Below are 20,000 nucleotides of genomic sequence, written 5' to 3' on the forward strand. Positions count from 1 at the left end.
GATGAATAAACTGTTTGGTCCTAATAAAAGGTTACAGAGTCAATTAGAAAATTAGAAATGTGCAACTAGGAAACTGTGTGTACCATGGCGGGGGGGGGGAATCTATGTGTAAGCGTGGTGTGTGTGTGTGTGTGTGTGTGTGTGTGTACCCATAGATTATTTCAGGATAATAAAAGCCTGAAATCATAAAAGCTGGTTTATGAGGATCATTTTAAAAACAAAACCAATGATTTTGATTGAAAAAAATTTAGCAATTGAACTCAACAACTACTTTGATTAAATGTTTCATTGAACTAGCCAATAGTTGGAGTAAAATGACTGATGAACCAACTATTTGTTACGGTATCACGCAGACATACCCAGAATTTTAAGCATTTATTAAATCTAATGTTAACATTCCCAAAGTACCCTATAAAATATACAAATGAAATCTTCTAGTAAGATTACTTGCGAAAGTTCACATTCATTTAATGACTTTTATTAAAAAATGATGTTTTGATTTAATAATCATTATAAGTTGAATTTATAATTTTAGATTTTCCAGGTTCAAGCTGGGATTCAGAACATTTTACTGAATGTCAAACTCTTAAGTACTGGAAATGATTAGAATAAACTCCTAAGGTTAATATAATAGCATCTTTTTTTAACTAGGTCTCATAAATGACCTATGAATATTCAAAACTTTCAAGCTTAAATAGATGAATATTTCTAAACAGATATTGAATAGCTGGCAAGACATACATAGATATCTATGGGATTAACCTCAATTCAATTAACATTATTCTGAGCATCTAATAATTTTAGCTAAAGATCTGACTTCTTTTGTAGTTGGTTTGTCTTAATGTTCTCAAGGCTCTGAGAAGACCTAGGAGGTCTCCCTAGTCTGACTCTCTTTCCTAATCCCCTGTTCCACTTCCACTGTCCCCTCAGCTGGAGCTGAGTGTCTGATTCATTTGTGTTTTACTTTCCTGGGTTGGATTTTTATTTGAATAAAGAACCTGTAGAAAAGTCTCAAGTTCCAGATAAAGAGGAATAACAAATGGGATGTCTTTCTAAAATACAAACACATAGAATTTTTTTTAAAAGTATCACTATAAAGGCATGTTCCATTACCTTCTCAGAGAATTTTAATACACAAGGAATTTATTTCATTATGTCATTGCCTTGTACAAAAATCTATCTGAACTGAGACACAGGGGAATGAGACAGGATTGAGCCAAAACCCTTCAGCCATTCTCCACAGTTAGGCTGCAACCTCCCTGTGTACAACAGTAGTTCTGAATAATAACTTCTACTCCCGACTCAAAACATCACCCTTGAAATATCATGTTCAATTCCTACTCCAAGTCATTTTTTCATGCTGACTTAGTCTACGCTTTCCTCTTCAACTCACTGTGTGTGCACAGAACCTGGCATTCCCTTCCTCACTGTGTTCTACCTATGCACATCCTGTCTACCATATAAGGACCAAGTTATATCTTATCTACTTCTAAAGAGTTTGTTTGACCTGTCTGGCTTTCGCTGACCTCCTACTTTGACCCTCCAAAGCATCTTTTTTTTTTTTTTTTGGATCATTCTGTTACCCAAAACTACAGAATCTTGGAATCCTAACACTGTATCAAACATAATTTTTTCCAATGCTCCTGTTTCACAGATGAGAAAATGAGTAACTTTCCAAGAGTTATGATAAATACAGGCAGAGCCAGGACTAGTACACAACTGGCCTCTGGAATGTTTCTTGGAACCTGGTTATTCTTGCTATCTCATGTTGCCTTCATCACATGTACTGTACTGAACTCTTCCTGGTGGTGGCTTACTGTGTCTTGCCTACTAGACTATGAACTTCACAGATCAAGAGAGCTGTATCCACAGCAAGCACCTAGTACATGTGTGTTAACTGAATAAACGATGTGCCATCAACGCATTAAGAGTTTCATTTGTATCAACTATAACAGAGAAAACTTCTCTCTGGAATTAAGTGTTCTTAGAATCCTTTCGCTCAGAATTAGTTTGTGAACAAGGTATCAGACCTGAGCAAGATGTAAATGAAATTTTCCCTTAAGGCTACAGCGTTAGGCTGCTCATTTACTAAAATAAACTAAAACCAGAGCCAATAATTATGAATGCTCAGTTCCTAAAAATATCCGATTGCCACCAGTACAATGTCTAAAAACGAAATAAAATATAGCAAGAGAAGTTGAAGCATCCCAGGGAATAAAATTGCTTGAAAGTTATAGTACCTATGCCTATACATTGGTGGAATCCTTTTCAATAAAAATACAATTCTATCATGATTATCTCCATTTATATTAGGTTTCTCACTTTTGGATCTCAGAGAGCTCCATGTTTTCACTTGCCCTGTATGCCAATTCAAAGGAAATGAAACTCAAGGAAACCACATGCCTTTGGTGGGTTGCAGAATGAATGGGAAATTAGTCTCTTCCGCAGCCATTAGCAGTATCTTTCCCTTCTTCCTCCCATTATAGGATATGAGGGTCATTTAATTTATCTCTGGAAAAAAAGGGGCTATCTCGGTAGTGTTCATTTTTCCAAATTCTTCAGGATACCATGTGTTACACTATTATAGGATAATTAGATTTTCTCCCAGGAAAAATGCTCCCCTTCACCAAAGAAACTCCTCTGACAATTCAAATAAAATAAAGGAAACCCTTTAAAGTAACTCCCTGTCTATGCAGCGCTCACCGATTCCTCCTTACATATCCTCTTCTCCAGTTGAATCATATAAAGGTTTTTAATTAACAGGGTATAATTTAATACAATAATTTTTATGTATTTAGTATTTTGATTAACTTATAAGTGTAGCATAAAGTAATCTTGAATAATTTAGGCACCTCATTTATAATCTTTAGTCATGCAGCAGTGGTTAAGTGGTTAATAATATAGTGTTTAAGAATTCAGTGAGCTTTGAGGATAAAATGCTTGGGTTTAAACACTGGCTCCTTTACTTCCTAGCTGTGTGACCTTGGGGAAGTTACTTAATGTCTCTGTACCTCTGTTTCTTTATTCATAAAGCAGAGATAATAAAGTACCTACTTTACATAGTAGTTATGAGTAAATGATTTTTTGTGTATGCAAAACACTTGGAACAGTGACTGGCTCATAAGTGATCAATGTTAGATACAGTCATGATATAATTACAACCTTAAATCCTTTTTTGGAAGAAGTTATAGTATAAATACATGAATTGCTTTTTAAACAACGTATGAACTTAATTAGCTCTAAAAACATTTTAGCCCTTCTACAAATTAAGACTTTTATTACTATATCAGAAAAGTCATAAAACAAAGATATAAGTGCCCCACATACCAAATGCCAGGCATTAGGGCTATTAAAGTAATGACTAGCTACACTTCCTTAAAAGTACATTTAAGGTATAAAAGGAACAGAATAACATAACATATTACTATAATTATTCCAAAGAATTATTTACTAACACATTTCTGAACACTAAGGCACTAAGCCAAAATCTCAGGTCATGTCTCTGACCATTTTTAGATCAACAGAGGAAAGTAAACTTCAAAGTAGAAAGACCATTGTTGAAATGTTCGGTAGGCGGAGCCCCGGCACTTACACTCCTCAGCCATCCCATCCCAGGCCTCATCATAACTTGTCAGTGAAATCATTAACATACATGCATTGAATGGTCCAGGCCTGCATCACATGCGCTATGTACACTGAAGTTTATGAAGTCTGATAATATATATTCAGCTGGAGAAACCTTAAATAGATGAACTCAAAGTTGACTAAAATATGGAAATTTTAAGAGACACAGCAATATATATAAGCCTGATAGACAATAAATTTTCTGCCAAAAGTTCTTTTATGCTGCGGGTTGAGTCAAGTCGCCTGTGTCCATAATGGCATAAAGAGCATCAATCTCACTTAGACAGGAAAAGCCAATAACATTATCATTATCTCCTATTGCCAATGATTAATTTAACGCGTTTATTGCATACCCTCTAGATATAAGGCACTGTGGAGGCATTTAAACATCTATCAAAGAAGTTGCAGTCCGGTATGGGAGAAGTATGTACTCAAATATGTACACAATTGCCAGCCATAAGTGTCCTAAGAGGAATAGCAATTAAGTGATACTGGAGGAGTTAACAGCTGGGAGAGATTATTTGTCTCTAAGCAGAATCCCAAAGCATCTATACTCCTAATGGAATTCATTAAAGACAGTAAAGGAAGAACAAGTTCAGATGGACAGACGAGAGAAATTCTTGACTATCTATCCTGGTGATAAAACTCTTTCTGGGTTTGAAGAAGATATATTGTGGATGGTTTGGATATTCATGCCATTTTTCCTCCCTGATTTGAAATTTATGCACGACTCCTTTCAGTTTCGATTTGAGGTGTCTTACAGATTAAGCGGCAGTCCTTAATAGAGCCCTTAATAATAAGTAAAGTAGAAGCTACTTTGAGCAAATAGAATGAAACTACTGAAACTGAGGACTTAGGTTTTTCTTTTTTTTTTTTTCTTAACTTATGAACAAAAAGAAAAAAACTAGTGGAATAATTGATTTCTTATTGTCTCATTTGTGAGATCTTGAATAAAGGATAATAAATCGACTTATTTGTAACGTATCTTAAGGCAGGAGTCTACGAAGTCTGGATTGGATAATCTCCCCAGCATTTCATTTGTTTACTGGGCACCTAATACATACCAGGGATCTAGGTTATCACAGAAGAGCACAAACTTCTGGCACAGAAGGGCAGAGACAGCAGGTAGACATATTTACCTTGACAGTCACTTTAGTAGTTCTTCTAAACCTGATAAAATATGTCCTATTCCTTTAAGTGGATTTGGAAGTAACTTCATCTTTGATTTGAAAGCAAATTATCCATTTGGTAGATAATGAGTGTTCATTTAAACGAGAATCCAGGAATTAATTGTGAACAGTTTAAAAATTGTTCTGTCCATGAAACACAAGATTTCCAATTCAACTATTCCAAGTCCACTACCTACTATTTACTACAGAAAAGCAGTGATTTAAATTTCTTGCTTGAAGAAGGAATAGCCAACCTCCTAATTTGATGTAATTTACACTTAGGAGAATTAGAAAGCTATTTGGAACTTCTTTAGATAGTTAGAGGGAAAGTATTCAGTGATGGAGAGACATAAAAGTCTGTTAATACTTCCTGACAGAAAGGTTGAAAGTCAGTAGCTGAAATGGAAGTACTTCTACAAGGATAAACATTACTTCTTGCTAGAAGTGAAAAAATCAATTCAACAAACATTATTTGCAAACTACTGGTCTAGGGGCTGATATAGAAAATGGTTCCTGTTCTCATACAGTTTCAGTCTAATAGAGGAAGTAAGACATACACACAAGTAACTTCGATGCCAAGCAGAATGTGATCTATACCATAACAGACAAAGTGTTATGAAAGAGGGGAGAAAAATTCTGGCAATGCATTCAGTCAATGATCTATGACGGAGGAAGGTGTCACTTCACGTAGGCTTTGAAATATATGAAAATGTTCATTACACAGAGTTGAGGAAAAGGGCATTCTGAGTGGAAATGGGAAAAATAGAGAATTTTATATGTGTTGTAGGAATCCTGAGAGTGTGTAGAGGCCATGGGGAAAGGAGGGTTGGTGATAAAGAAATATGTTAGAAAGCAGAACAAGGTCAGATGGTGAAGGGCCCTTGAGTTGCATTTATGGAGTTTAAAATTTATTCTCTGCCAGCTGAAGGGCTGTTGATGGTTTTTGAGCATGGCAGTGAAAAGATAGAAGAGTTTTAGGAGGATTAATTTGCAAAACGTAGATGGGACGTAGGCCACTGGAGGTAAGGTAACCAGCTAGGAGTTTACTAAAACAGTGTAATAAGGTCATGATGGTCAGGAATAAGGTAGCAGGATTAGAAACGTGGAGAGAAGTGAAGAATTAAGGCTATTGGTTGTGGACTAAAAAGTTTTGTACGTACTGCTTTTAAATTTATATGTATGTGAAATAGTTCCCTTTTATACTCTACCAAGAAGATAGAAGAGCCTAAATCTCTGTCAAAAATTCTAAAAGTTAAAATAGATGATGACTCTTCATAACTCATTCAATTTTGATGAATCTTTATATTTGTCATTTTAATCGCTCGAGGAAGAGGGGAAGCAGATCCTGGAATGCTTGGATATCAGAAAGTAGAAGATGGGAAGATTTTGAAACAAATTTCTCTACAGTCCTCATTGTGATCAAGCTGCTAGCAGAAGCAATGCCCACGTTTATAAAGGCTGCTGATACTTGATCTCTGGAAATTTTGTTTTTAATTTTCAGTCTGAGTTCTTATGTCATCTTAAAGAAAAATATATTTTAAAACTGAATATTAAAAAAAAGAACAAACTGAATATTGAGGGAAAATGGCATAAAAAAAAGTGTGGACACTTTTTCAAGTGAAAAAATACAGTATATCCAGGGATGAGTAGCAAAGAAGGGTAAGTCTTTTTAAAAGTAGGTAACATATACCCTTGAGGGTCTTGCTAAGGATCGCCAAATAATTGGTGAATTTTCAATGCCCCTACCCTGTCATCAGCTTGGAGATTAATGAACTCTAAGCTATGGTTCCCAAATTCCTGTCCAGTCTCATCCTACACATATTCCTCTCTAGGCAGATTGTCCATGCCAAGGCAAAAGAATGATCTATTCTCTGAATGAGACTCATGCTTTATATCTTAGTCACATTTGCTCATACCCTCAAATCCTTTGTATCTATCTTCTCTTTCCTCATCTCTGCTTAATGTTAGGTTGAAAGGTTTAAGACTGCTATTTCTGTAAGCAAAAAACAACCCAGTCAAATATCAATAATTTCATAAAGTTCAACCTAAAAATTGATTTCATGTTAAGCATAACTCAAAGCTATCTCCTCCATGAAGACTTTCATGATTCTCCATGTGCATGTGTACACTTAATTTGCAATTTGGTTATAACTCTCTTCCTTCCTTTACTTGGTATCTTTGTACATATCCATCCCTGGATTAGAGTTCTACCTCTTTGTAGATAACAGATCATCTGCCAGTTTCCAACAGACTATGTCGCACATAATAGGTGCTCAAGAAATGTTTATTCAACTTAAATGAATGAAACATCTCTGCTCCATTCAACCTGCCAAGCCTCTACCAGAAGGAAATGCAAAGTAGCAGTTGGTTTTTATGCTCTAGTTTAATTGCTCAGTGTTACAGCCTACCCTCATAATGGTATATACCAAAAACACAAAGAGAGGACTAGCTACATTAATAGACTGATTTGTTGCCTAAAGAAATGTGTTGCTCCTTTAGTTGTGAAATTTACAAGTACCCAAGGCACCAATGAAAGGCAGAAGAAATGTTATTGTTGCCAACACCCTACAGCAGAGTCAAATTAAAATGGAAAACTTTACCTTTTTAGATTGTGATCACACTGTATATTCTCTAGAGAAATGTAAATTGTCTTCATTTTCTCCTTAAGACTAAGTAAAAGATCCTATAAACTGTTCCTATTTTTTCTTTAAAATAAGGAAGTACTATGAATAAAGTTCTCTGAAACTGAGATATTCAAAACATGTTTAAGTCAATAGATGTTAGACTATAGAATCACAATGGTGTTTCTTTATTTAGATATCACCAAGAGAATAGATCATTCTTTTGCCTTGGCAGGGCAATCTTCCTAGAGAGGATTACCTACAGGATGAAACTGGACAGGAATTTGGGAGCAATATCTTAGAGTTATACAGTGTCATCATTTATGAGTAATTCAGTGGCACAATGTAAATTTGATTGGGCCCTTCATAAATACAATATTTATTAATACTGATGATAAAAATTTTAAGTCTTAAATGTTATGATAGATATCAACAAATGCTGTGAAGAAAAACTTACAATTAATGGCTCATCTCTACAATATGGGCGATTTCAGGCAATGTAAAGTTAATTTAATCAAACATTTACAAGTCAAGACTAAAGGTAAGACTAGGTAAAATTGTTTTTATGTGATTTACTCATTTTAGGAGACCCCCTTATATCTTTCTTCAGATAATCTTAGTTGTTTGAGAAAAAGTTAAATACATTAAATAACATATACTTACTGAAAAATAGTAATAAACATGATACATGAGACATGATACATGATACATCTTAAAAAGGTGACATGATATATCTTAAAAATCCTATAAGAATAATTGCCCTAGCATACCTGAAGGATATAACATGCTTCTATCAGTAACTGCGGATCATTAATATAAAAAATGTTACTCCCCAGATAATAGTCAAAAACCTATCCTCAGAAATAGCATTAAGGCCTTCATGCTTCAGTTTTACTATGGAAAATAATTTTATTTGGCCCAATATAGCAAACTTTATCCAGTAAAATGAATTTATATATACAGAACATTGAGAAACATATTGAACGTACTGAAATATGTGTAGACCTTAAACCACGCATCTATTTCCTACTCAATACCGATTTATTCAAGTTCTTGACTTTTAAGTTTCTTGATACTTCTACTTAATTTAGTTTGTATACCTTTAACCTACATGGGATACATTGATTAACTCTAAAAGAAAATGTTTACAATCATACAAATTCTTCTTTATCTCATATATTGTTGTATCTTAACTCGATTAATGACATTAAAAAATATCAGAATAGACTTAGTATTGCTATAGGCTAAGGCTGTCCATTGATTTGCATAGGTTTTGACTCACAAAATAGCATCAAAAATTTTGTAATTAAAAGGAAATACTTAGAGAAGATGAGACTTCCTTTTAACTGTCTACAATGTCTATTTAGTACTTGGCACAAAGCCGTTGAATGAATAATGATAACTACTATAAGCATTTAAAAATCAAAGTGTATGATTAGTACTTTGTAATTTCATATGTGTTTGAATAAATTTTTATTCAATTAGTTCAAATTTGCCAATGGCAAAACCTTCATGCTTACCACATAAGTATCATTGTTTTGGAGATGTAAAATGGATTCCAAAATACAAACACAGACTCCTTTATTAAAATGGAAGATTTAGTTTCATGAGGCTCAGTTTTTGGTTTTGTTTGTTATTTTTGAGTACCTATCCTGGAAGCTATAACCACATCAAATACAACATTTTTAAAAAGTCATTTTTTTTCCAAAGACGTTTCACAGGGAAACTGGTAAAATAACTGATGCTCATTTAGAAAGCATATGAAAAATGGAGATTGTGGAAATTCAATTTTACTCATTTCCTTCTAGTATATGTACAAGGAAATGATATAATTATATTTGGAATTTAATGGTAGATTTATAAAAACTGCAAGTTTAGGTATCTCCATTTGTACAAAGTCAGGTTGAAATGAGAAACAATTCACATTTCTTAAATTAAACATTTGTAACTTTTAGAGTAATATTTTATTTAGGAAGTATTTTAGTTTAACATATCACAGAAATAACCTAAAAAATGAAACTAAAGTTTTAAATGGAAAAGTTTACTTTTAAAAGAAAACATCTTGCAAGTACTTTTTAAAATGAGAAATGATCTTAGGCTACTGTGAGTAATTAAACAACTGAAGTTATTTATATAGTCATTAAGAAATTATTTAATTAATCCTATTTATGATTTTATTCTTTTGAAATGATAATTCTGATTTCTTTCACTAAAATCTAGAATTTTATATTCTAAACTTAAGCACACGTTAGAGAAATATTTAATTCTCTTGTGTACAGAAGTGAATAAGAAGGTCAAATAATTAAAAACAACTAGAAATGATAAATTAGCTCTTATTTTATCAATTAAGAAATTATAAAACAGATCTTTACTACTATGATTCAATATTTTTCAAATTTTATTGTTTTTCAAGACTGTTTTCTCTCTTGTAAATTAACATTTACCACAGACATTCTTATGTTGAACGAACTGACCTTCCTTTTGATTTGGATGAGTTTGCACATAGTTGCCATTAGGACAGTACCCAGAACCATTATTCCAGTTCAGTAGATAAAAATCCTGCTTATTTATGGATGTAAAGGAAAATATTCCTCCTCTCAGAAATGTACAACCATTAAAAGAGGATAGAAAAATTGGAGTGAACAAATGATTCCTCATGCCATATATACCTTGTTTAGTTTGCTTTATTCAGAATGTAATTAGAAAATGCCCTACAAAGTTTCTCATACCTTTTCACTGTGGCTAAGGACAAACAGCCAAATAAATTTTAATTTTTCATCTTGAAGTCAGAATACAACTTTAATACTAATATATTTAATAAATCTTGTAACTCCCATACTCTACTTTCTAGAAAATGCAGCCATTTAAGTGTTTGATTGCAAAGGAATATTATATTCTGATAATTGTAATAACATTTTCTCTTCTAAGCTACACACTGCCATTCTTAAGAATGCATTTTATAATTCTATTCTACATCCCAAAAGATCTGACCCCAAGGCAGAGTTCCAAAGTTCCATTTAAAGTCAACAGAAGTTCTAAGAAATATAACAAAAAGGTAGATTAAGGTTAACGCAACCTAATTTTACAAATCACATGCATATATATGTATATGAAATTTCTCTAAGATTTCTTGTCCTTACCTTCAACATTATATTATAATTTATTCAAATTTATACAATATTGTTTAAAGAAACTGGATTTTACATGATTTGGAGGCTCACTCCCAAATGATTTCACATAGTTTTGCTGTAGTGCTGATTATAAAAAGCACAATTAAATCTTTAAGATTTACCATTTGATTTATAAAATAGATGTGATCAGAACAGCTGTAATAAAATGAAAATATAAATGTAATTACTTTGATCATTGAGGAGTACAAATATACTGTGCTCAATCTCAGAATCAAAATAGTTGCCCACTGAGATACAATTGGTACCATTCCATTTTGTGTCTCATAAATGGTAGCTTTCAATAACCATTCAGGTATAGATCTAAGGACTTTTATATTTCTAATCTATTGGTCAGAGAAATAAAAGAAAATCTAAATTACATCTTGACATTTGGCCATTAAGTCAGCTTTGCTGCTGCTCCAAAACTCCTTTGAACCATTCATCCAAAAATCATTTTTGCCTTGTTCCTTGGACCAAGTTTCAGTCAGAAATGTCAGGATGGGCATATGGTACACAAAGTATATGTTCCTGTTTCTCTCTTATTTCTCATTGATAATTAGGGTTCTGATTCCTTGAAGATCAGGACCTCGAAGTCCTATAGTTGGGCTATAGTATGGCTCTGGGCAGCCCTCGCTGACATGGCTCACCCATCTTTTCTGGACTGTTGTCTATTTCCTTTGCCAAGCTTCCCTGATGGGATGCTGCCCGTTCACTGCTTGCTCCTGGCGAAGCTGTTTCTTGGATATCTTGACAGAGATGGCTCTTCACCAGGATTACATACGGTTCGTGTCATTAGGTCTATCTAATCTCTGAGACTGGCTGCTCTGCTGGAGCTATTCCTTTGCTCAAATTAAACCACAGGACTGACTCAATGTTCAGTTTCCTCCTGAACTGTGCTTAGCTATGCTCTGTTAGTTCTTAGCACGAGAATGGAATAGGGAGTAAAAACAATATCTTTTATTCTAAATCTAGTGGATTATGTCTTTCTCTGACCTGCTAATTAACAAAAGGGACCTGAGATTTAGTGTTGCAAATGGTAAATTTATCAAGAGCTAGATAACATTATGTGACCAATGATTACTTCTGTTCCTGCCTTTTAAATGTCTTGCTGATGTTACACCATTTTCAGTGCTCAAAGATTAAGATAATGTTGAGCAAACTGAAGAATGTCAGTTTCCACTAGTTATGTGAAATTATTTGGTCATCTGTTGTTTATATAAATTGTTTAATTCTATCCTAATGATAGAAACTACTTACGGAATGTAGGAACCCTGAGATAAAGTTTTAAACTGTGTTTATTGGTGTCAAAGTTTTTAAATACATTGTTGTACTTATTTGAAAGGTCAGTTTAAAATTCTCCCAAAGTAGTCAAAATGCATATAATTTTAACACATATTAAAATATAATTTCTTATGTAAAGTATCTTCACATTAAGTAATATTCTGAAGTGATCGTTAACTTTACATAATAAATATCTTTAGTCATAAAATACCCATATCACCAAATAGACAGCCACTTCCCTAAGCCCTATGTCAAAAGCTTAAGTTAAAATACCATATGGGTATACATGGTACTATGGTATTTCCCCCTGGTACTAGAAGGAAAAAATACTGAATAACAATATTCATTTTTAAACAATTCAGTCAATTACTTTTTGACCCTCAGCAAAAGAACATTTCTAAGTCTCAAATAGTGTTACTGCAAAGGAAGATGTACCTTCTAACAAAGTATCTTCTTTAGATATAAAACAGAAGCAGTTAGCTACAATACTGTCACCTAAAAGTTTTCTGACACCCTTTGCCTAAATTGCGGGGATTCATAACACAAAACTTAAATACCATCTGTATAGTTCTATAAAAATCCTTTAAAACCCTACAGGAACCCACAAATTTCCACTATTGGCACGGTGGGGATACAGCACTTTTTAGCTGAAGGCACTGTATCTCTGGGAGGATCTTTTTATTAGGAGGAACTAGAATGAGCTGTAAGTGCCACATACGGGGACTGGAATAATGTAAAAAAGAACAGCGGCTACTGAGCCATACTTGTAGCACTTAAAAAAAAAAGAGATAATAAAGAGCTGGCATAGTCATAAGTTCTGTACCATCACTTTGGAAAGAGATCTCAAAGCTAACTAGCAAAGTTAATAAAAAAGTTTAGAGGTTAAATAAAAATAGAATTAAATCAGAATGAAAATTATGAGGCCCAGAAATGTTAGGAAAAAAAAAATTGAAGATAAATGAAAAATTGTGAATTAAAAAATCTGTGAAGACATGTAAAGCAAAAATATGCTTTTATGTTTAGAGATCTTCTTAATGCAACTTAATGATCCAAAATATCAGCAAAAATAGTGCAGGCTTAACAGGCATGAAAACAATGAGCATTCCACTTGTTCAAGTTGTCAGTCACTTTCAACTGCTTTCCTCTGATATACAGAGCCACTCCAATTTCAAATGCTTTTGTCCACAGAAAGATCTAAGATCTGTAGGGATTTTATATAAAATATCACCAACCAAAGGTGTAGGGTCTGCAAATTCTACATGTGCCTACAAACAGCAATTTAAATTTTAAGGCAGCCACAGAGAATAGAAGGAAGAAACGTAATATTATATACTTGAACATTTTCATTATGTTTCGTGACACTTCATAATTTATATTAGATTTTTCAATACTGTTGCACAAAACGGGCATCTAGCAGTCCCTTTTAGCTGTCTTTGGTTGCAAAGTATTATTGCTAGGAGAGGCTGAAGTTTATCATTGGAGTGATATAACGAACTGAGGTTCTCAAGAAGCAGAGGATGTTGTAAAGATGACTGACTGGGACATGCAATGCATAGAAAGTTCTGGGGCGTGTGGAATGTGCATTCAACATGTTAATAAAAAAGATTAATGTGATCTCCATTGCAGTCCTGGAATAACACACTACACTACTCCTTTTGTGCAACGCCGCAGACTTAGATTTCCTTACCCTAAAGTTTTGGCTTCGAAGAACACAACAAATATACTTTCTAGTCTTACATGAGCCATATTAACATTCTGATTCTATATAGAAGTTCATTAACTCGCAAACTTCAAACATTTGCTTTAATAAGAGGCAGAAAAAATAATCACCTGCAACTAATATAGAATATTAGCAAGTAGAACTTTGAAATGGCACGGAGGCTAAGAGGATTCAGGAATGACACGTAAGAAATGATCTGAAAACTCAACAGTAGGAGACCCTAATAATCAGAAAGGGGAACGGCATGACAATGGAAGGCTTTGTGCGTGGATCCCTCCATACAAAACCAGCTCAGGAAGAACATTCGTTTTGATCTCTAGAAACAAAATTTGAAAACATAAAAATGGGAACCTCATTTAACATTTTCATAAGAGAAAGAAAAGGCAAACCTGAGCCAACTTACTGAGAGTGAGGAGAAACAATTGCTTAATAAAAAAGAAACAACTGATTTGAACTAAATATGGCGGGTACATCATTAAATTTCTCTTTTTGCCTCAGGTTTGGAAGGAGACAGGAAATGGATTGATTCTACCAGTGTGAGTTCACCTTCCAGGTCTTCTCCAAACGTTTTCTTCTGTTCTCATTCATTTAAGTCTAACACATGGGAGAAGAAAGTAAGTTCAAATTATTTCCACCTGAACATAGCATCAATCCTAACTCTTCAGGTAGTTTTTATAAGAGGCAAACACCGGTATAAAATAGGAATCTAAAGTAATTTTATCCATAATCTGTAAAACTCTGAAAAGTCAGGTAATCAGGGAATATTGGCGCTGAGGTGCAGAAGGGAAGAGTATTGTAAATACTTGTAATTGTAAATACTTGTATTGTAAATTGTAATGATACTTAGACTCTTACAGGAAGTATTCTTTACTTTTGTTCAGACCATGATGGGTCTAGATCTCTTACAATAGCAGCAGAAAATAAATTGTAGAAATCTACTTGATCGAAAAGAGTCAAAACAATTTCAAAAAATTATTAGGTAAAATCTGTATTATTCCACCTGACTTTACCCTGTCCTACTTTCTGCTAAAATCCTCTTGAACATACATCTGATTAACACTGTATTAATCGCAATAATTTTTTTTTTCATTTCACCTTCAACGAGATAAATAAAATTTAACAAGGTCTAGGAGGATAATCACGAATGCGGTGAAGGTCTATCACTTGCTATTGACATAACTCTGGACAATTATAAAATACATATTAACTAAATAATTAAAATTAAAAATAAAAGTTCACAAACACACTCTGCCAATATTTAGAAAGATCTCTTAGCTAGCATTCTATTTCATTATCTCTTCTTCCTAAAAATCTCTTCTTCTCCCTTCTTCAGAGTTCTAAGAGAATCCTGGATTGTACTTTTGGAGAGATTACCTCGTGAAGTCAAACCATTTCTCATTAACTGTCACCTCCCATTTGATTCTTCATAATCACTATCATATGGTTATTGAGTGCTTACTTTGTATGGTATAATGTGTTAGGGGTTTCATATACTATAATATGTCTAAAATATAGTCTTTGTCCTTAAGGGACCTGCCATTAAGCCAGAGATAACTGCAAAATGAGCATGCACATGTGCAAGCACACATGTGCGTGACCACACACACACACACACACACACACACCGCGTTAGTTCCTGATAATGATACAAGCAGCCAGCTCTTCAGAAATGTGGAGCAGAGGGTAGGTCCTGACTGCAAAATTACTTGGGAAAGCCTCCTGGAAAAATAGGATGAGGCCCTTAAGGAAAGGTAGAATTTAGGTAAGAGAGGAGAATGAAAAAGGAAAGGGAAGAAAGGCAAAGAGTTAAGGCAAAATAAATGCACTAGTTTGGCAAAAGCCTTCATTCAGGGCACTCTAAGAGGGAAAGCCACAGCGCGGGGAAGTGTTACATATGGAGCGTCAAAATGAAGAATATGGATGATAATTTGGCCTCTCTTGTTCTCTAAAAATAATTTATGAGAAGCACTAAACCATAGTTATTCTACTCTTCCAAAGCTTCAAAACATCTTTTCTGTCAACCTCAGGAATACTTCTTTATTTTACTATTCTGGAGTTGAATAAAAATACTAAATGAAGAAACAGTTTCAGTTTTGTTGTTTCCTGAATCTAAGGACATTTACGTTCTTGGATTCAGCAAGTAGGATAATACTGAATTCATCACCGTTTTCCCCCCTGAGCCTGTCCTCTTCTGCCCTCTATTTCTCTTCACGGGCTTTTACAGTTGCTATGATTTTTCCTAATTTTCCTCTTTGTCCCCAGCATTCAGTCAGTGGTCTTGTTCTGTATTTCTCTTCACAGCACTTCTTGTATGGATTCCTTGCTCTCCAACTCGCTGTCTTGTACTTAAGTCAGATACTACATCCTGCAAGGACTCATCTGCTTCCAGTCTCTCCCAACTCCAGAATATCCTACCTCACTTGAGTTTCATTCAGGCATGGTTCATTCAGTACACGTTCAGATTACTCTTCCTAAAGCCCATCTCTGGTCATGTGAAACCCAAGCTTATAACATTAGTAAGTTCCATTCTGATCAAAGTAAACACCATAGCTTGACATTTAAAGCATTCAACAGTCTGGTCTCCTTTCATATATTCTACATTCCTGTCAAACCTCATATGCAATGTTCTCCAGGCACATATCGTGAGCTCCTGTTCTGGGTTTATATTATTCTATTTGGATTATTCGTTGCCTCCAACCTCAGATAACATCTTCTTCTTATCTCAAAAATCTCTTATCTCCTTGAGTCTGAGTAAGGTGCTCCCTACCATAAATTCCTGTCTCATGTTCTTTCACTTCTTATGGATCTGCTTACGTCATGAATTATAAGAGGAGGTGGGAGGAAAAGCAAAGGGACTGACTATCAAAGAAAGTAACCACACAGTTATGGAGAGCCTACAAAAAATGTATTAAAATGCAAAATATTTTTATATTGTTTATGGTCTCCTTTACAGCAGTAATGAGGTACTACAAGAGGTAATATAAATCAGTAACTCTGAATACGGCACTATGAGGGACACAGGGAGCAATTATTATATTCCAGGCACTTGTTTTATTTGCAAGAATCCTATGAGGTACATAGTATTATGACTTACCTCACTTTCAGCTGAGAAAACTGAGGAAACAAATAAAATCGTACTCAGCTATTAAGTGCTAAATCTGGGATTGGAACCACCACAGTCTGTCACCAGAGCTCATATACTAATACCACTAGGCCCCTCTGCCTCTTGCCAACAGTTGCATCAGCTTAACTTACTCCCTCCTCTCCCCCGACCAATGACAACAAGGACCAGTACCATGATTTCATTTCAAGACACATGACTATGCTACTGAAATGTAAAAAAATTCTTTCACTTCTGCTTAATTTTCAAAAAGTACTTTGAAGTGCATTCAATTATATGCAGACAAATTTTGATGGAGAGAATTAGATAACATTTTCCTTTGTCTAATAATGTACATAAAATGCCTTTTAAGTCCAAGCATCTTAAAACTCTATAAAGATGAAGATATAGAATACTGAAGTGACATTCCATCAATAATATTTGACATCCAACATACAAAATGTTAATGACAGCAGCAGAAACAGATTCAAAGAGAGAATGTTGACTCAGTATTCTGCAAGATAATTAAACATGATTATAATTTATATAATTTAGGAAAAAACAAGATTTGGTCTTCCTCCAATTTTTGTCTTTTCTGAAATCTATTTCCAAAAAGCCGAGGGAAGCTTTCCTTTTATCTCTCTATGGAAAAAACACATAAATATTTTTCACATGCACTAATTCATATAAGCACAAAATGTACGATATATTGTCTATGAACATCTTAGTTTTCTAAGCCCATAGTGGCACTACATCAGGCACTAAATATACAATTTTTATATATTGTTTTACACACACTATTTTTTCTGAGGTATTTTTATAATTAAAGTGTAACTAAATAACACAATGAAAAAATCGAAAATAGCAACTGCCAAATGAAAAATACTAGTAACCTAATAATGCTGTAATTTAGCCCAATTATTATTTCAGGTTCTAAAACACAATGTTTAATAAACTATCATATTGAATCATTCATTTTTTATTTTAATATCCTTATCACTGGACACATATGTTTTAAAAACCACCTCCCTACATACCCTCTATATATCGTTCATAACAACCCCTATATATCATATAGGAGTGCAAGGAGGTGCATTAATAGCTTAAACACTTTTATTACGAATACCTTTCATTTCTCTGAAATTGGTCTTTTTTAAAGGGGGAAAACAGTATCTAACTCTTGTTGGCTCTTTAAAGTTTTATTGTTTTAGCATTTGATACAGGGAGCGAGCATCCTCAGGAGAATGGCTGAAAGTCAAAGGCCTCAAGCTACCCACTGCATGGCTGAGAGGATAAAGCAGGGATATAAACACTTTTGTTGGATTGCTCACTTTTCTTGTGCTAGAGTACTGCTACTCTCAGGAGCATATATTCATATGTTCTCTCTACTTCAAGTTTTATTACTTCTTTTGTATTATTTAACACATCTAAAGACACTTCTAAAAGACAAATTTTTCCATTTTGAAAAAGTAACGGTTTGGAACCTGATAAAATATATTAATGTTCACCGTGTGTTTTTCACAAAGGTGATAGAGTAAAAGTGCTATAAAGCAATTAGGCACATGGTCTTAAAGACATTAATATGTCAAATAGAATGAGATGTCTCAAAAATCAACAAAAATAATATCCGGTGAAAGGTCAAATGGAAATAGGCTGCTAGAAAGACCATATTTCTCTTTCAGGCCTCTGACTAGATTTTTAGTACAAAAATAGGGGAGGAAAATATAAGAATGAGAGGAAGTACTATTCTTACCTCAATAACCTGAAATTAGAAGTATGTGATGTTTAACTCTCAGAAGTATGGACATTAAGTTAAAACTCATTCTAACAACTGAATGGATTGTTCAGGATTCAGATTCTAACTTTTCCTCCTGAACTCTAAGTTCTAGCAGGGTCCATACTTTTTAGTAAACAAGAAACTGATATGCTTGGCCTACTGAATAAGACCAGGCATTTTTTCAAGTGTCATACACATTTCTGAAATCCACAATACATCAATTTTTAATACATCTACTCTCTCAGCTCCATTAAAAAGATGGTAGGGGAAAGATTTTAGAGTAATTAATGATATAGTTAGCTGCTAAATATTAATAGGAATCGTAGTCTTGCATAAAATATAACATATAAACCTTGCCAATACAGACGCACCAGTAATTAAAGTTGAATATGTAATTACACTGATTTATAAGACAGGCAAAAAGTTACACTTTACCGGCTTCTATGTAAACTGTGTCTAACAGTTAAACTTTGCATTTTACGGTTTATAAAAACGGGAAATATCTTGACTACAGTTCATAAATGGTTTAGAGACCTGTAATAGTAGTAAAAATTATGACAACTTGTTCCATCATGAATATTCTTATTGGACCATACAAACCAAACTGTGATAATGATCTATAAGATGGAGACTCATCTTAGACACTGCTATACTCCCAAGGGAATGTTAGTAGTACTAAGAATTTGTAGAGGACTGCTAGTACAATTATTATAGGACACTGGAGAGAATCTAAAAGGTTTATTAAAACCAGTTCTGATACACTTTCTCGTATCACAAACACGGTGCAGTTTAACTCCATTTAAACTTGTATTTTTTACTTATCCACCATTCAAAACTTCAGAAGACTAGTAAATGCTAGAAGCCTAGGAATATCGGTTCTTCCCCTTCTGGAGTCTGTTAGCCCCACTTACATGTGCGGCTGAGGTGAGCAGCCCGGGCTGCTGTTCCCATTGCTGTCGATGTGATCCAGGGAACCATTGAGGTCTTCGTGGACAGCCTGCAACAGGCCACTGGAGGTGTTATTGATCAGTCCAGGGTTACTTAGCAAAGGTAAACTGCTCTCTGCCAAGGCAGCCTAGTGAAATGAAGAGGGTGTAAGACAACTCTGGAAATGCCCTTTCAAATACTTTTTAAAACATCTATCTTCTTCTAACGGGTTTCAATTCTGATACAGCTATTTTAGAAGCATTTCAAGAAAATGTATGGGAAAGACAAACGTTCCTAACTGGCAACTTGTGGCAGCAATACCAAGGAAATTAAGTGTGATGTTCAACTAGAAACAATAGTTCTCCCAGCAAACTTTCTCACTCATGTTTCAGCCTCCCACATAATGGAATAGTGTACCCTCACGTATAGCGAAATACCCCAAGATAATATAAGCAGTTGGTCTGCTGTTTAAAAATGACCAGAACTTAACTCAAAATAAAGAAGTCCTGACATTTGCCTCCTCTGCATAAAAATTATATATTATAATTAAACTTTAAAGTTTTTGCCACAAGCACCATGTTCCCCAACACTATGATGTGAAATCATTTATG

The 20,000-nt window shown here is 34.2% G+C and overlaps 1 protein-coding gene across 14 annotated transcripts in view; it reads right to left on the bottom strand.

Annotated features, from left to right (window-relative positions):
- Positions 1-20,000, bottom strand: part of FOXP2 (forkhead box P2) — a 531,282-nt gene that overhangs the window by 4,824 nt on the left and 506,458 nt on the right. For all 14 annotated transcript variants that reach the window (XM_059933570.1, XM_059933568.1, XM_059933564.1 and 11 more), the window contains one exon: positions 19,374-19,537. In XM_059933570.1, the coding sequence (XP_059789553.1) occupies positions 19,374-19,537 (164 nt within the window). The remainder of the gene's footprint in view (positions 1-19,373; positions 19,538-20,000) is intronic.

Source organism: Balaenoptera ricei, chromosome 9 (assembly GCF_028023285.1).
Source record: "Balaenoptera ricei isolate mBalRic1 chromosome 9, mBalRic1.hap2, whole genome shotgun sequence".
NCBI classification, from domain to species: domain Eukaryota; kingdom Metazoa; phylum Chordata; class Mammalia; order Artiodactyla; family Balaenopteridae; genus Balaenoptera; species Balaenoptera ricei.